The 18,435-nt window shown below is 44.6% G+C and overlaps 1 protein-coding gene across 5 annotated transcripts in view; it reads left to right on the top strand.

Moving 5' to 3' along the window:
* The window catches only part of LOC116930207 (diacylglycerol kinase zeta), a 42,541-nt gene that overhangs the window by 19,599 nt on the left and 4,507 nt on the right, over nucleotides 1-18,435 (top strand). For 2 of the 5 annotated variants that reach the window (XM_045174306.1, XM_045174314.1), the window contains exons 4-9: nucleotides 14,307-14,469; nucleotides 15,171-15,362; nucleotides 15,511-15,640; nucleotides 16,452-16,809; nucleotides 17,225-17,399; nucleotides 18,076-18,307. In XM_045174306.1, the coding sequence (XP_045030241.1) occupies nucleotides 14,307-14,469; nucleotides 15,171-15,362; nucleotides 15,511-15,640; nucleotides 16,452-16,809; nucleotides 17,225-17,399; nucleotides 18,076-18,307 (1,250 nt within the window). Of the gene's footprint in view, nucleotides 1-6,610; nucleotides 11,540-14,306; nucleotides 14,470-15,170; nucleotides 15,363-15,510; nucleotides 15,641-16,451; nucleotides 16,810-17,224; nucleotides 17,400-18,075; nucleotides 18,308-18,435 lie in introns of those variants that run through there. The other 3 variants (XM_045174298.1, XM_045174291.1, XM_045174303.1) reach the window with 3 other exon arrangements.

Raw genomic sequence — 18,435 nt, 5'->3', positions numbered from 1 at the left:
GTTCAACATCATGATTTGCGCTGTGTGCGCTAACATTTGGCTGTCTTCTGCCCTCTTTGACATGTCTGCATTCTTCCCTTTTTTTTTTTTTTAGATTCGTCCAAATTGGATTGCTATACATTTGTGATGCGATCCGTAAAAATAATAAATAACCACATCTTTCTTTTTGGCCGTCATTCTATTCGATCGTGTATGCAAATAGGCACAGCCGTTTGATGCGTTTCGAGTTGTGCGTGCTGGTTTGTGCCGACACGACAAACACATCTCAATAAAAATAAAAATAAAATTTAAAAAAATGAATTACATGTTTTGAAAAAAGAAGACAAAAAAAGGGGGAGGGGGGCAGCGCGAACCCCCATATAGATAACCATCTCTCGGAGCCCTTGCTGGGCGTGAGATGGAAGCTCCGGTTGCCTCCCTGTCTTGAGAACGATCATCACGCCAACCGGTTTGCTCTCTTATCGTTAGAACTCGATTGTTGTACGTGTTTGTTTTTGTTTCTCTCTCTATCTCGATAAACCCTGCCATATCCACTTTGCCTTAATAGTCGTCAATCTTGAACGAGAAATCAAAAATGGATGGTCACCAATTCTGCTGGATTGGTGACCAACTATTTTTAGCAATCGGTTCTATTTGTTTTTTATTGGCATTTATCTACTAAAAACGAACGTGACAGGTTGACAGCCAATCGTTTGTTCAGAACCCCCTTAAAAAAAAAATGGCATCGTAGGCCTAATAGCGTACTGACATAGGATTACACTTGACATTGATATAAACATAAATGTTTGCATCATTTTTGTGTGTGTGTGTGTGTGTTATTAGACGAGAACACGTTGCGACTATGTCAGCATCCGGCTATATAATCACGGTGACTTGTGCCATTCAAAACGCTGCGCATTGTCAAACTTAACCACTTCACGTCGAATGCCATTTGATTTGATTTGATTTTCTTCTTCTTTAACTCGGATGCGCAAACATTTATCATATGTTTTCCTGATGTTTTTTTTTGAAATATTGATGTGCGCGTGCTGGTGGGCATCCCCTATCGGCCTCGGAGAAGTGCAGCTTGTCTTCTATTTTTTATGTACTCTGCCACTGCAATGTCTCTCTGCAACGTCATTATGTTGCAGATATACTACACACTATTTTCGTTCTTTTGTACATACACATACGCTTAGAAGTTGAAAGAAAAGAAATGCGTAGGTTGCATTAAACACAACGAGATGTGCGGGTTTCAAAGGTAATTGGACGAGAGCACGTTGTCCAAACCACATCTTTTTCTGTCTTCTTGCAGCCGACAAGAAGAACATTGAAAGGTATAGTGGGCGGTTGTATGTAATAACAATTGTGGTTACCGGCGATATGAGGATGAACAGTTTTCCTTAAAGTATATACCTACGTTTATTCATTTATTTAGTTTCAACTTGAAGGTTCCAGCGAATTGATATAACCAACAAGTTTCTTTTTCTTTTCATCTTGTACAAAAGCATTGGGTTGAAAGAAAGGAGGGGAATGATATGATGTTGTTTTGGATGTTGATGGTTGTCGTGACGATGCGCCCCAAAGAAAACGAAAAACAAATAACCAGAACGTGTGAGAGCTGTTTGCAATTTGCATGAAGACGGAGGGTCGATGCAGCCATCTCTGTATATTGCCCTTTTTTTTTTTTTTCTAAAAAACAAAACAAACAACACGACCAGGGCGTTAGAAAGAGCGTGCGGCAACACAGCTCCATTACCATAAATATATTCGTTAAAGAGTGATTGTCTTGTTGGCGATTGCAAGCCGATGGTATAATTTCCCCGGGGCGACCACGTGCCTGTCTCACTTACTCTTCATCTTCAACTCGTCTTCTGTACTGTCGGTGTTTGCTGTTCTACTCTAGACGGCGTTGGTCTTCATTTGTTTCGTTTTTTCAATGTCTATACACATCCACCGAGGCCTATTCGTACCAAATTGGATGGCCGTTTCGGCCTTTATTGGCGAGGTAGTCAATTCGTTGGGCAACGTGTACGAGCGTTTACATGTCGCCCTTCTTCTATTTCAACCTATAATTCTAGATAATCAAGGTGCAATTTTGTTAGGTAAAATGGACTGCAGTTGCCCTCTTTATACATGTAGGATTAGTCTGACGCGCCTTAGAGGCAGTCATCAATAAGCAGTTGCTTTAATGGACAGTGCAGCATATCGTCCGTGAATCGACGCCCTTCTTGCACGTTGACGACTCGTATAACTCTATTAGAAAAATGTGTGTTGTTTTTCTTTAAACAAAACCTCTGGCTCGTTTGATCAAGTTATCGTGCAAGACACTCATCGGTTGGGATGTGGTCGTAAACATCCGCCTATGAATTGGACAGTGGCAAAAAAGAAAATGTAACGCAGCAGACGTAGTTCCATCTGCCTTTTGGCATGTTCTCTTGGTTAGAGACGCAACTCAATTTTGCCAATCTTTTTGCGTGTCTTTCTTTTGCCGAGGAGGGGGGGGGGGCGAATAAAGGGAAAATTAGTACGTGGGTATAACCGGATGATTCGATTCCGAGCGCCTGCTTCGGCCGGTGCAGAGAGAAAGTCTTTTGGCTTTTAATAATTTTTGTGGCATTCTCAACGAGACGTTTCGTGAGTCGATGCTTTCACGGCATTCCTATTTTCTTCCGTCTGTTATAGCACATTATCCATCATTCCAAAAAAATAAAATACATATTCACTTTCCTCTTCTTTTTTTTCTCGTCATGGCATCGCATCTGGTTGATATGGCGATATATACAAGAATGACTGATGTTGCTGACTCTATACGTATTGCCTATTGGACGTATTCATTCATGTAGGCCATTGATCAAACGTTACTGTCATTCTCGATATATACAACTCTCTCGTTGTTGTTGTTGTTGAGATTGCAGAACCTGAAAAAGGAGATTCTTTTCTCCATATTGGGCGAAAGGCTCCCAACGGGCTTTTTAGTGTGTCACTGTCTGGAACGCCAAACAAATGAATCCGTTGATAGCCGACTGCGCCAAGTATTAGTGCCACGGCCATTTTGTTTTCTTCTGAAAATCACACACATAATTGGAATCATATACTGACATGTTCTTGTTTCCTCGAAGGGAAAATTGCCTTTGCTATCGATTGAAATTTCATCTTTTATTCATAACTATACCTGAAAATCGTACATCGAAAATGGAGGGAAACAATTGAAATGGGCCGCTGTAGACATTCCGCCATTTTGGGGGGGTGTGTGTAACAGCTGGCGCCGTTGAAACTGCTGTTCCAGGAAAACAAAGTGCTGTTGTCGAAGCGACACCAACTCGTTTTCCCATCTTTGTACGAATGATTTCCGATTCTTTCGCTTGGCTCAACTCCGTCGGTAGAAAGGAAGACGATCCAGCCCCGTCCCCCGTCTAGACGAACACGCTTGGCCTGCTTGTTTCTATACAGCGTCTGAAAGAGAGAGAGACAGGGGCCTTGTTTAATTAACGTGACAGCTCTGTGTCGCACAGCTGACTGGTCATCGCGCTGCTTTCAACGTCCGCCTTTCCCTGTTCTTTCATTTCCTTTTCACTTTGCATCGCTCTCTTCGATTTTCGGCTAATTACTTTTATTTTGACGCCCGCCTTCATTGTGTCTGGCCTTCCGGCCTATTTTGTTTTTTTTAGATGATGAACACATTGTCGTAGAAGAAAAGAACATAAAGCTCGCAACTATGTATAGTCCCTTTCATCGTAATGTGTTTAACGTTTTACATAAAGAAATAAAGAAAAAACCCTTTGGCTCTTGTATATAATAAATGCAACGTCCAGACATAAAATAGGTAGTCCTAATGTTTTTGAATGTCGAATGAATCAATAGGTTGTGATTGTCATTCATCATCGTCGTAATGTGCGCGATGTCAAAGCAATTCCCTGTATAAGTACTCGTTCGTTTAGACTTGCCGTATAAATACGCCATCTGCAGATTATAGACTATTCCCCCACCTCCTTTTTATTTTAGATTATTACAAAAAAAAATAAAAAATATTGCGCGAGAAAGTAGAAAATGAAGAGGGGAAAGCAAATCGATAGTCGTGCAATTCCCGAGGCGTCGTCTTGTTGGGATAAATGGATCCGAGTCGGTCCCGCTGTATGTGCTATAACGCACGGCACGCACTGCACCAAAACCGCTCTATAGATCTCAGTGGTCTTATATATATATATATATAGTTGGGACTATAGCGTCGTTCTATTAGGGCTCGGAAGAAAGAAAAAAAAAAGGGAAAATTCCGTGTGCGGAACGAATGCTTGTTTAATATCTCGTCGCCGAGCTATTGTGTCTGGCGTGATCACTCAGCGTCGGCGGCCTTGGGGACACGCCATTCTCGTTCTAATGAGATGGGCTCTGCCCTTGTGTTGCATCGTCTTGTATATTCTCAGACCACACGACCTGTTAATGGCTGGCACGATCACACGCAAGTACATAAGAAGCTGCGGCGCCATCTCTTAGCCAGCGTGATTAACAATTGAACAGTGACGGGTATTTTTTTTAATTTTTTAAATTATTTTTAATTATTATTAATCAAGGTTGTAGTGAGCGAAATTTGATGTCCACCTTGTATTTAAAGAGGCAACCTGCTGTTTGTTTTGTTTGTTTTTTTGTTGTGCGTTTCGATGTTTGAACGGAGATCGGCGATGATGTTTGGGTAATGATCGATCACGCAATTTTTTTTTACTGATCGATAGTTTTGTTTTGTTTTGTTCGTCTTTTATGGTGGATAAGATAGGGGAACATTGTAAGCCTGCTGTGATCCTACCGAATTCGCAGTTGATTGTTTAAACGATTTGTCGCTTTATTAAACGATCGGCACGCACGCGCATCGTTAGCACAATCCCAACCGCCCTTTACATCGTCTGTTTTCTAAACAAACTTTAGACATTTACTTGATTTTTAACGATTGGCGAGTGCACTTCTCTTTTACTTTTATGGACATGATGGAAATGAAAAAGAAAAGCCTTGATGGGAAATGGCAGGCCAAGTTTTGGAGAGGAGAGAAAACGAATAAAGAAACATCCAAATGTTGAGCTTCATTTTCCTCGACTGCCGAGTCACGATTGGTCCATAATTCACGAGCTCGGTCAGGCGCACTTACATGACCCAACAGTTGGCCTTATGTGGCCGCGGCAAGCCATATCCTTTCCATGCTAGTCTTTTTCTCTCTCTTTTATTTGTGTGTGCGTTTCCGCTTCTTTTTCTTGGAAACGACTGAATAATCTCGACTTGATTTTAAAATCTTGTTTCTCTTCTTTTGCCTTTCTGCAAAGTCAAAGAATTTCACGGAAAAAGGCCGTGTTCGGTATGTGTGCCCTGATTTGATTGCATTCAGCTGATAGGCCTTGCTTCGTTTTCAAAGTGACGTGCGGAGGTAGCCCCGCATCCAATTAAAAGGAAGCAAACAAGAGTTGGCCGTCACGTCAGAGATTCAGAGCGGCACGCAAACGTGACATTGAACAGTTTGCCGCACTGCAATTGATGAGTCATGGGAGCCGGATCTGCGTTCGTCTGGCCCCCCAACTTGTTTTGTTTTTCGATCTCAGCGTATAGATGCGCGTCAGCTCGGCCAATGACTTACGGCACATGAAACAGGCCGAACACTCCATCAAGCAATGTATCCGATTCGTGCTTGCCTCTTGCTTTGACCTTTCACGCTCCAGCAACAGCGATAAGGTCGCCCACTAGCCGCAAAGAGACGCTGCGTAGAGCAGCACGACATGTGCGTGACTCGGCCATTTCCAACCCCACACTTTAACGTGCAGTCCTAACCGCGTCAAGTTGAATTTCTTCCTGTAATTTTTTCGCACTTTTATTGCAGAATGAATTAAACGCGTTTAAATGATTAGATTTTTTTTTTAGTGTTGACATGGAGGAGGTGAATTTTTTGAAGAAAAAAAAACAAAACAGAGCCGCAAACAAATGAATGGCGTTTCAGTTTTTGTTTTTAGTTGGAACTATGACTGGACATTTCGATTGAGATAAATCGAGTTCAGGTATAGTTTTGATTGTTGTTTTATGGAGCATTTCACAATCAAATGAAAGGTGGGGGGGAGCTGCACTCCTCCGAAAATGGTGAATGGCTGGAACGTGACGTTAGCGAGCAAGATTGCCCGATAACGAATACGAAAGAGCGTGATTCATTCAGCACTGCGTCGAGTGTGTCTTCCTGCCTCCATACGAGCGCGCACTTTTTTGTCTCATCCTGTCGTTATCTTTAGCGCTTTTGCTCCGTGCGCGTCGTCGTTATTTTTACTCTTAAGTTGACGTCGAGCCATAAACGCCGAAAGAACGAGAGGCCCAATTCAAACACACACGCACACACTTATAGGCCTAACCTCCTACGGGAGCTTCTGCCATTATTCCGTCTTGAATGTTACAGAGAGAGAGAGGGACTACTGGGAGTTATGCGCATTTCATAACGAAGATGAGACGCATTCGACTCGCATAAGAACGTCGTTTAAATTCCAAAATCAAAATTGGCCTAATTAAAACAATTCAATTCATACATTGTTGAAACAACAAGTTTCATTGTCATTTTCAATTTTAAAAATGGTCGTAATCCAATTGAGCGTCTTGTTTCTTTTGATTCGGTCCTCTTTTAATTTTGTTACGTCAGGCTTACAGAATTCTATTTAAATATGAATAATCCAACAAGGAAAAGATGGTAGTTTGTAAAGGTTATAAAGACAAGGTCGACTGCTTGGTACGCCAACTCAACCCGATGATCTAATCAGCGAGTGGATGCGCTTTTGCAAAAACGAGTCAGGCCAATGCGTAAAACAGCAATACGTTGGCTGTATTCATGGGTATATAACGAGTCAGAGCTCTGAATGACCATTGAACATCCATCCCAATGATTGCCTGTATAGATTCGAGAAATGCCAACTGAAGTTGAATCACCTCTGATTGTCAATCCTTTTTGAATTGATTTCTCTCTCTATACTGGACGTATTGATTCTCATGGATCCAGTAGTTTGACCTTTAGATGCGTCCAGTTCCAACCGGCCCTTCATTTCTGACAGAGATGGAGTTACATAACATCGACAAGCTGAAATTTTGCCTAACGCGCAATTCGTTTCAAAAACAATGTGAAAATTGTACGTGAGCGGGTTTGATTCTGTCTGAAACACTTGATGCTATAGAACGTAATAGAATCTATTAGCTGGCCCACGCATTTCCACCTTAAAACCCTATGGATATAATCCATTTGACAATGCACGGCTTGCTGCTGAGATTGTTGCAGGCAGACGTGTTCCACACGACCCTGTAGCGACTCTTGATGGATGTGGAAGCCATGAAAGAAAAAAGGTTGATAGGTTATCACCATCTTGAAACCCTCCCCCCCCCCATGGGGGAGGCCCATTTGTTCTCGTAACGTCGTCGACGATGTCAAGAAGAGCCCCCCCAGAACGTAATGGATCATCTTTCTTGACGTACCCCATATACGTCTAACTCTATATACATATCAGTCAATTTTCACTTGTCTCTTTCTTTTCTTTTTCATTTTATTCCTTTCCCAAGATGAGAGTTTCAAAAGGGAAAAAGCAGCTTTGACTTGAATGAAGGCGTCGTCCATTGTTAGGGACTTTATAGCCTATACGGCTGTTTCGCCTATACACTTGCGTCAACTCAAAAAAGGCCGTTATTGAATTGAAAGACAAGGTCCTCTCACCTTGTCATATTCACCGCCATCGGCACACACACAACGGCCTGATTTTGAAGTTGAAGAGGCGTACTCTCTGCTCAAAGGGTCTACGGCAATGCAAATCGACATGGGTTTGGATTTGATTTGATTTCTCTTATGTTGTGCGTATAGACTTGATCGTTCTAATAATCATTGAAAGTGTATCGTATCAAGACTTAATTTGGCTCCCTGATGTGTGGGGGGGGGCTTCATTAATTGCGGCCGGTGTCACACGAGACACTGTTTCGTTCTTCGCTTTGTCTTTCGTTGATTAGCGTAACACATAAGCCGGTGTAGTTGGCATTATTAGGGAGCTAAATGAAAACAAAAAAGGAGAAGAAGAAGAAGAAGAAGAAAATTAACGAGAAGCGAAATAAAGAAAGAAAGAAATTGGGATAGATTTGAAGGTGGAAATGGAGAAAGAGGGAGACGGAGAGAGAGATGTTTAGATGTAAACGCATTAATCGATCGGGAAGCCGCGGTCGGGGGGGGGATGGTTTCTTTTGCAGTATTGGATTGTATCCCTTGGCAACGGGTCGAAAGACGAAGCCGAAGGGCTCGATACCGCAGAATCCGGGAGAGAGAGAAAGTGAGGAAAAAAGAAGAAGAAGAAGCAAAAAGAGATGAGGAAATAAGAAAGGGAAGAAAAGCGTGAATTTAAAAAAAATATATATTTGTACCTAAATACGTAAGAAAAAGGGCGAAAGTTGTTCGAAAAGAAAAAGAGACTAGTCTTGCGTGAAGCACAAGTATGACGTCATTTAATCCCAATAGCAATGGCTTGTTACGTGCATAGCATAACACAGCTCCGCATTCGCTCCCCCCTCTGTATGTACGCACAATCTTTTATTATTATTATTATTATTTTTTCAATCCTCTTGAATTGCCTTTGTACCGGTGCGCTCACCGTGCCTACGCACCACTGGCTAATGATCAGTCCTCTTTTAGTCCCGCTATTCAAAGCTGCACAAGCAAGCGCTGCATACGTGTGTATCTTTCTATTTTTTTTTTTTTTCATGTTACGGAGGATGACTTCTGGTTTGGATAGACGCTCCCCTTTTTGGGGAGTATCCCCCCCCCCCTTTTTTTTTTATTTTCTTTAGTCAAAGACTAACGAGAGAGAGAGAGAGAGAGAAAGAGAGAGCGCTTATTGGATGGTGCGGTGAGATTGATCTTTCCACCTATTTCCTCTGATCGAACTCACCCGTCCATGTGTGTGTCCTTTTTTTTACCTATACGCCGTACCTATTGACCGTCAAAGGCCAAACACGTGATTCGGAAACATCCGATAGGTCGGCATTTATTTGATTTTTGATTTTTTGTTTTTTTTTTTAAACAGTTTCCGCCTTTCGTTATTGCGAAAAAATAAATAATCAAATAAAAAAAATTAAAAAAAATAGTTTTGAGGATTGAAGAAAATCAATGGACAATTTTTGTGTGCGTGCGTGCGATAAGACACAGATGGCGACAGAAGGTGTGGCACCAGTAACGACCTGTTGTTAGAGAAGAAGATTGGAAAAGAAAAAAAAAAAAGAAAAACGCGATGCAAAAATTGCGTCCGCCGACATGGCGCAGGTCTCGCACCCCGACGCCAGTCGAGATGCGCACCGGCGGACCGGCAGCCAGTTGCCCGGCCATCACCAGTTCATCCAGCTTGGATATGGTCTCGCGTCAGGCCAGTTGCACTTGTCCAGTCGGCCATTCGCAGCTGCTTGCATCCGCACGCTGTTCTGAGCCCGTGCAAACACCGAAGGAGAATCACACGTTCCTCTGTTTGCCCGTCGATCAGTCGGCCGCCCTGCCGGCCAACAACGGCACCAACAGCACCAAAAACAAAGCCAGCCCGGCCGGCAACAACAACCGCGCTCGATCGCGGAGTTTCGATTTTTCGCACGACCAGGAGGAAGCGACAAAGTCGCTGTCAGTCGACCTGGGTACGAACGCCCAGCCCGAACGCGTCGCTTCCGGCGGATCGGGGCCTCTCCTAGGGATGTTGCGTCGCTCCTTCTCGCGTCATTCGTCCACGTCGGACGGCCAGAGGAGCAGCCAAAGTTGTGTCACTTCGGCCGGGCCAGCGTTGGGCGGGAATGCGTCGCTGGCCGGCAGTCTGGGCGGCGCCGTCGGAGGAGCCGGAAGCGCGGCCGGCATCGGCAGTGCCGTTTGCATCCATTGTCTGTGCGTCGAAGAGTACGAACGACAGCAAGGGCAGAGCCCTCCGGCGGCCGCCCCACCGTTGCAGCCGGCCCTTTGTCCGGCCGTCGATGAGCTGCTGTCTGAAAACGAATACGATTCGAACGGATCGAGCAGCTGCGGCGAGAGCGCAGCCGACGACCCGCATCCGGATGAAGAACTGGACACGAGCCGCTTGTCTTTCCTCGGCCAGTCGTTCGAATGCCGCCAGAAGGTGGAGCCCTGGATACGGGAGAATGAGAACCAATTGGCTCCGGATCCTTCGGCCAGGGCGCTCATCCGGCGCGGACGGTCCCTCGGCCTGGCCTACGACACGTCGTCCACCGTCCTGCTGGGAGCGGCCCCGAATTTGCGTCGGGGCGGGTCGGAATGTCAGCCGGACGCGTGTCACCTGCAACAGGAAGAGGAGCAAGACGGCGACTCGTGGACGGATCAGGCGCCCAGTTGCCAGATTTCTTTCAATTTCTCTTTCTCGTCGACGAGCGAACCTTCGACCAATTACCAGGTGTCGGATGCCACCGGGTCGGCCACGCCCGTCGGCGGCCGACGCAGCCCCGGTGGCATCGGAACGCCGAGACTGGAACGCCAGGAGGCGCTGTGCTCCGGCTGGCTGGGCTCGGAGCCCAGCTTCGAGCTGCTCGTGCCTGGACATCACTCGTACGGCGCCGATTTGGAACACAGCCACGACGACCACAGCCGGCACGTGTCGTCCGGCTCGAGGACGCACGCCTCCATGGAAACGCACGCTTCCGTCTCGCTGGAAGTGGACTCGGGCGCTTGCGTCGGCGGCGTCGTGCAGCAGGCGTCGCTCGAGAGCCAGTACTCGTTCCAGCTCAGTTTGGACGTCCATCTGCCGGAATCGACCCGCCAGCGCATCTCCTCTTTCGAAAGCGAAACGTCGGTCGACAGTATGGCGTCCAGCAATGTCAGCGTCGGCGGAATGGCCGGCGGGGGGGGCCGATGTTCGGCCAACGGTTCCGGCTTCTTGAACCGGTCGTCGTTGCTGGCCCGCCGTAAATGCCTGAGCGCTGGAGCCAGTCCCAGTTCGAGCCCGCCCATTTGCCTGTCCAATTCGCGCTACAATTTATGCAGCGGCGGTGGCGGTGGGCCGGCCGTCACGTCCAACAGCCGCCTGAATCTGTGCACCGGGTCGTCGAGCGAGTACGGCGATCAGGCCGACGTGGAAGCCAATCCGCTTTCGCCTAGCCCGCCAGCCGAAATTTACCTGACGGTGCCCGTCTTGGCGCCGCTGACGGCCGCCACCAAAACGGCCAACAGCGGCGCCAATTTGCTGCTGGACAAATCGCGTCACTTGCGCCAGCGTTTCCGGCGCCACGACTCTTCGAAATCCTCTTCCGACAAGGACAGGGACAAAGAATCGCCGGCCAATTTGGCGCCTACACCGGCCACGTCGTCGACGCAGAGGTCGCTGGCTGCGTGCTCTTCGTTGAACTCGCGCAGCCTGAGCCGCAGTGGCGACTCGCTGCGGCCGCGCTCCGATCATTTGCCCTTCCGTTCGCGCTCCATCGAAATTGGCCTACCCACCGCTCACCGACATCATCATCATCATCACCGACATCACCACCGCACCGAGTATCACGATTTGGCCGGAAGCGCTCGCAGACAGCAGTGGGTTTCGCGGCTCAAGTACGTCCTTCGTTCGTTCATCTTTGAGCCAAATTCGGCACAGAAGGATGGGGGGGGGGGGGGGCATTAAATGTGTGTTTCCAAATGTTGTCGTTCGGCAATCGATTCGTGCCTGCAAACTTTGTGTGTGTGTGTCTTATTTTGCATGCGTCAGGCACACACGCACATTTTGTTTTTGTTTTTTTTTTTAAAGATTCAATCTCACATTTTGCACAGCCCCTCGTACAACTGCAGGAAGGCGGTACGTAAACATTAAAACGTTAGTGGACTTTTGCTATGGAAAACGAAGACACGCGAGACCTTTGTTAGATACACGTGAATCGATATCTATCTTGTTTATTCGCTAATAATTGTGTGTGTCTCTTCTACAGTCACCATTTTTTTTTTGTTCTTTTTGGTTTTTCTGCGCACAGCTAATGATGTTCCGTTTGTCTCACTTTCGCATTCGTTACTGTCTCTCTGCGTTTCTCTCTCTTTGTTTTTTTTTTGTTTTTATAGCGCACGAATTTGGACGTGTCGTTATTTTTGACCTGAACCCAAACTGAAGAGCGGCCATTTGTTGGTCATCCTTTTAGATGAACAGTAGAGGGGAAAATGGGGGAGATTTATTAGAATGTATGCGATATATTGACTCGATTGCAGAGGTCGCCCTTAATTATTTTTCCCTGCGTAGTAAGGAGGAAGAGGGGTGCGGTGACATGACGATGGTTTTCCAGATCTTGCCGCTTGGCTGTACACATTTGATGAGGCGGAGCAGATGACGAAAGATCACACGGGGTAAAACGAGAGAGACCTCATTAGAGCTGGTGAGCTCTTGACGTTTGCCAGAGTGTCACCTCGTCATGGCCGGCTGAACAATTGATAATAATAATAATAATCATAAATTTCTATTGATTTTCATCTTCAATTTTATTGGGGAAAAAATGTGAAGGAACGCGAATTCTGCAATGGATTACGATCATCACCAACACCATAAGATTTGGATTGATTCATTTTATTTATTTAAAATTTTTTTTTAAAACGAAAAGTCATCGAACTCTGGAAAAATGTTCCAACTTGAACACGGGGTTCAAAGTGCGCGACCAAAACCAGCAACTTGTAGTTTGAACTCGCTGATAAAAACGACGATAAGACGACAGATTAGAAAACGCATTTTCTTTTTTACTTCGCTGTTCAGTCGCCAGAGTTTTCCCTTTTTTAATTTTTTTCTATTTCCTTTTGAACGTCAGTCGTCAGCAGTCGAATAAATAATTGTGGCTTCGTGTGCGAGACTGTGTGTGCCCCCCCCTTTATACCCACGGTCTGTGGCGTTTTGCTGCATCGATCGCTTGTTTCGATTATTGCCCGGAATTCTTCTTCTTCTTCTACACCTCCTGTCGTTATTTTTCGGATTTTTAGATTTGGATTCTAGCAAGTCACGAGGGGGGGGGGGCACAATCTGACCTTAGTGCTTTGTGTGCTTGTTCGGTCATTTGCTTGCGCTGAAAATAGTGGGGCGGCGTGGCGATGCACAAAGCGGTTGATTGTAATGCACAGTCGTTGGTGGCGCCTCATTCGGAAGACGACGGCTCCGACGTGGAAGAAGCGGATTTACTTTCCGCCGGTGTATTATTTACCATGTAAAAAGAAAACGAAAATCTTTTTGACATTCATTTTCTTTTTGGTTTTTTTGTTGGTTTCGTTTATTTGGCTTGCGGGCTCGAGGGTTTTGAAGACGTCTGGAATCCCTTTGCGTCCGATTGCGTTCTATCTTCATTTGAGAAAAATCAATGTTTGTGCCATTATCATGATGAGAAAGGAGGGGCAAATGCTAAATGATTATCGCGCTTAACGGCCACGTCGTTTTTCCCTTTCCTTTTTTGTGTGTGTGTTTTGCAATGGAGTGATATCACTATCATTAACAGACGTGTAAAAGAAAGCCATAAATTTTTCCTTTTTTGTGACTGGAATAACGCCAAATTCAACACAGCTACTACACCCATCAAACTATTTTTAGATCTTTAAATCGTTTATTTCGTGTATGTGTTGGGGGGGGGGAAGGGGGGTTTGGTGGTGAAACCGTTTGTGACACTTAATTTGCGTCGCTTTCGCATTTGTGAACTTCGTTTCTGATGTCCGTAACGAATTCCATCGTTTCCGGCCTTTGCCTCGAGGCACAAAATTTTATTTTATTTTTTTTTTTCAATTACTTTAAATGATCAGACTGATGGAATTCAAATTTCCATCAAAATGTAAACGAAAGGGAAGGGTAGTTTTTAAAGATGCGGCAGTTCAGTTGAAAGTAAACACATAGTATATGGAGCTGGTTTACACAGGCTTATCATTTCCTGAACCCAAAGATCCGGGTTCGAAAACCGGATAGGAAATTGATCACACATTGTTGAGTTTCTACCATAGTCTTCGACGTCTTTTTATTTTTATTATTATTTTTTAACGCAACTTCACGTCAAGTTCAAACAAAAAGTTCGATTTAACAAGAATTCCGTTTCATTTTGTGCAGTAGTTTCTATATTGAATTATTGCGCCGCTATTTTGTTTTCACTTTCTCTAATTTGCATGCCAATTTATTTATTTTATTTTTTTTCGTTTCTGATGCACTGGATTTTTGTAGTAAGCAGCCAATTGTTTGCTTCTTTTCTTTGAATTTTATTGCCGTTTGCTTTTAAAGTTTCAAAAAAAAATCCATTTCTTTTTTTGTTTTGTTTTGCGTATTGATCGTACGTTTTTATCTGATTAAAAAAAAAAAAAACTTGTTTCGCAATGGCAGAAAAAACAATCCGGGAGAAGTCGTGATCCAGAGCGAGAATGGCGAGAGGCGTGTCCTACGATCCACTCCAGATTGGACCGAAGAGGCCATCAACGGCGATCACCTGTGGGTGCCCACATCAGCATCCGGTGATCTCTGTCACGTTCTCGACCAAGATTGCACGGTAAGTCCACAGTTCCTATTTCCTGTTTTACTTTTGTTTGCCTCATTGATCGTCCGACAATCCACCAATCGAAATGTTTTCAACTGTAAAAGCTTCTCGAATTATTTACCCAGTTTTTTTAAGGATTTCATTGTAGCCGATGACTTTGGATCTAAGCCACGCCTTTCCCGTTGTGCATGCAATTTACAGTTGATCTTCTATTCTCTCTGACCATTGTGTTGTGTAATCAGATAAGCAGCGAGTTTGAAAAGCCTTGGCCGAAGCCGTTCGTTTAGCTGTGTGTGTGTGTGTGTGTGCACTCAGGTGTTCCTGACTTTCTGATGAGTTCGGGGTCCCTCTGCGTCCTCTCTCTCAGTCAGCCCTGTTTCCCCCTCCCCTCTTGTTTAGAGAAAACAAATATGATTCTCATTCATCATTAACGAGTTAAACCCTATATATGAAGAGCCGAGATCTTGTTACGTCTTTATTTGACGTCACTCCTCTAATGGACTCGCTGCTTTTATATTCCAAAGTTCATTCGCCGTGAGGTTGAAATTCAAGATGGCGTCGTACAGGAATTACGACAACACCTCAAAGTTGAGCTTTCAAAAGTAGAAATAGTTTTTTTTTGTTGTTGTTCCAATTGGGGGGCATTCCAAACCGATGTTTTCTTCGTTTTGTGCTATTGATGAAACGTGAAATAAATGGAAGAAATTGTTTAGAGATGCGGTCCGCGGATGAAGTGCTCCGGTTGCCGCATAGTGGCGCACATTTCGTGCATCCCTCAGATGAAGTTCTTATGCCGGCCAACATTTTGGGATGGCGATTTGCGCCAGTATCGCGAAAACACGACCACGACTCATCATTGGGTTCATCGTCGATCACAGACGGGCAAATGCCAGAACTGTTCCAAGGTAAAAAAAAAACAAAAACAAACCCAACACGGTCCTCGAACTACGATTGATTAACGCAAATGGATCGAAAGACCATTTCGAAGTTAAACAACCCACAACAATAATCAATTCGTTCTTGTATTGATTTTATGTGTTCATCTTTCGAAAGTCTTTTCAGTCCAAGTTGTCGTTCGGTTCCAAGGAGATCGTGGCCATAAGCTGTTCGTGGTGCAAAGCTGCTTACCACAACAAGGAGAACTGCTTCAACATAGACCGGCTCAAAGAGCCTTGTTCGCTAGGTGAGTTCTCTTTCTGCAGCTAATCGTTTGCCCCCACTTCATTCCTCTTTTTCGAACGAAGCAAACTGACGTATTGGGGGGTTACAGTTTTCATATCGCTCACCGATCGTTTGTTTAAGAGCCTACCAGTTACATTTTCGAATTCAAATTTGGCGCCATAGTTCTTTTCTTGGACATTAAAATAGAGACTGTACGTGTTTTGTTTTTTAACTGTTGGAAGAGCGATATGCAAAGTTCAAAGTTTTGTCTTCGGGGGGAATGTTTCCTTATTTAAACGCTGGTTGCGTAGAAAGAGAAAAAACGGGGAGTGAGAAGTTGCAACTCGAAAAGTTTTAATTCATCGAAATGCCCGCCCTTGCTTGTCAATTTTCAACTCGAGTGAACCATCAATATCAATCAAGGCATTCACTTGGTTGTGTGTGGCTGGCGTCGCTCCGTTTAAGTGGCGGAGCTTATGCAAAAGCTTACGGCTAAGCCGTGACCGCCAAAAGCCCACGGAATATTTCCTCGTTTTCCCTTTTGCAGACGTCAGCGGCTATTCTCGGCCAGATAACAGCTGTGCACATTGTGGATCAATAATGTCGCTATGTTTTAACAATAGATGTTTGCATTTGTTTTCATCGAGTGACAGCGAAAATGTCGCTTTTTTTACGTGTTCAGTACGTAAAATTGAGAAGTTGTTCAATCAGGGCGGTAGATGTCCGTCCAATGCAACTACGCACGCCATCAATCAATGGATTGCAATCTCTTATTTTTTGACATCAACTGAAAGCTCTTCTTTCTTTCTTTCTTTAAACACGTCAATGAACAGCCAATCAGACGGTGATCGTGCCACCATCTTGGATCGTGAAATTGCCGGCCCGTGAGAATTTCAAATCCAGCCTGCGCAAGTCGCCGCGTAGCAAGAAAGATCGGGGGTCGTCGCGCCGCAGCAAGAGAGTCGGAAGCGTTGAGAAACCTGACCAAGCGGAGAAAGAAAGTTACACGGGCAACGGCAGCCTGCGGGCGTTCGTCGTCAAGCCGATCCCGATGGCCGGCAGTCGGCCAATCATCGTCTTCCTCAATCCGAAATCGGGAGGCAACCAGGGAGCTAAACTGATGCAGAAATTCCAATGGCTCTTGAATCCACGACAAGTTTTCGATCTTACCCAAGGAGGACCACGTGCTGGGTATGGCATTTAACCTTTTTCTCCGAAACATTTCCATTCACAACGTGAAACACGTAAAACCAATCAAAGCCGCAGTTTTTCCTTCACGTGTCACTGAAATTGTTCAAATTGCATTTTTGTGCGTGTGTGTGTGTGGTTTGATTTCATTGTTCCGAGCTGTTTGGTCGCATTTCGATGTGAATTCTCGCTGAGAAGAACGGCGATTGGATTCGTTGTTTTTCTTTGTTCTTAAAGCGGATGTTTCATTCTTAAAAAGGGAATGGACGGTTAATGCATGCACGGAATCTGTTCGTTGGGTACGAACAAATGCGGTCATTGGATTTGCATTGAATTATTGATTGATTGTTTGCTCAAAACCAAATAAGAACGGGCCCATTTTTGTTTCTCGTCCTTCGTCTTGCTGTTGCTCCTTCAGATTGGAGATGTTCCGCAAAGTACCCAATCTTAGGGTATTGGCTTGCGGTGGAGATGGTACTGCTGGATGGGTCCTGTCCATCCTCGACCAGATTGACATCAGTCCCGCGCCTCCTGTTGGCGTCCTACCGCTGGGCACGGGAAACGACTTGGCCAGAGCTCTCGGATGGGGAGGGGTATGTATACGAATTTTTGCTTTTTCTTCGTCATATTCTTGCATTTGCGACGCTCGAATCGTCCGCTAACCAGATTTGCATACTCTTCTATGCAACACATATGGACATTTTAATTAAAGAAATCCCTTTTTTATTTTTGATTGCGCTTCTCCGTCCCTTTTTATTTTCCCGCAATAATAGACGGCTGTCTTGCCACTTGGCAATTTTCCCAAAAATTCCATTATTCTTTTAATCAAAGTAGATTCGATTTTTGGAAAAATGTCTTTCATCAACCAGGGATGCGCGACACAACTGAACACGGATAAGCTTTTATGAATATGACGAGGCGGCGGCATTCGTCTGTCCTTTCAAAGGGTTCTTGTTAAGTATTTGAGCAAATAAGGAATGCAGGCACATCAAAAAGTACGCCAGCTTCTTCAATAGCATTAGCTAGTTGCGTGTGTGTAATGTCAAAACGAAATTGAAGCAACGGGAATGCTCGAGATTGGCCAATTGTTCTGAATCAAATCGAAACCAATTCTTTTTCGGAAAAGAATTTGCGTCAGCTCCTGGAGAAAACAACCGCACGAGGATGTCTAATATTTTATCAAATACAAATGTTTCTTTCCATTTGATTTTGGGACGCTCTTTATCTTACGCTGAAATGATGACGTATTTGTTTTTGTTTTTGCATTAGGGCTATACGGACGAGCCGATTTCCAAGATATTAACATCGATGGGTGAAGCCGAGCCAGTGATGCTAGACCGCTGGGAATTACAAGTGGAAAAGAATCCCGACGCTCCGCCAAGCGGAGATGATTCGGGCAATCAGCATCCAAGCAGAGACACTTTGCCGCTGAGCGTTGTTAATAACTATTTCTCGTTCGGCGTCGACGCGCAAATTGCGCTGGATTTTCACGAAGCTCGCGGTAAGGTCATCAAAACGATTTTTCCTTTTTTATGCTTTTGATATTTAAAAAAAAAAATGAATAAGAGTAAAATATGTAAATTAAATCCCAGATATTTAATTGCTTTTCTCTGTTTTTTTGTAATCGCA

The sequence above is a fragment of the Daphnia magna genome, linkage group LG1, assembly GCF_020631705.1.
Source record: "Daphnia magna isolate NIES linkage group LG1, ASM2063170v1.1, whole genome shotgun sequence".
Lineage (NCBI taxonomy): Eukaryota > Metazoa > Arthropoda > Branchiopoda > Diplostraca > Daphniidae > Daphnia > Daphnia magna.
Note: the sequence above shows the minus strand (reverse complement) of the source record. Positions and strands in the feature narration are given on the sequence as shown.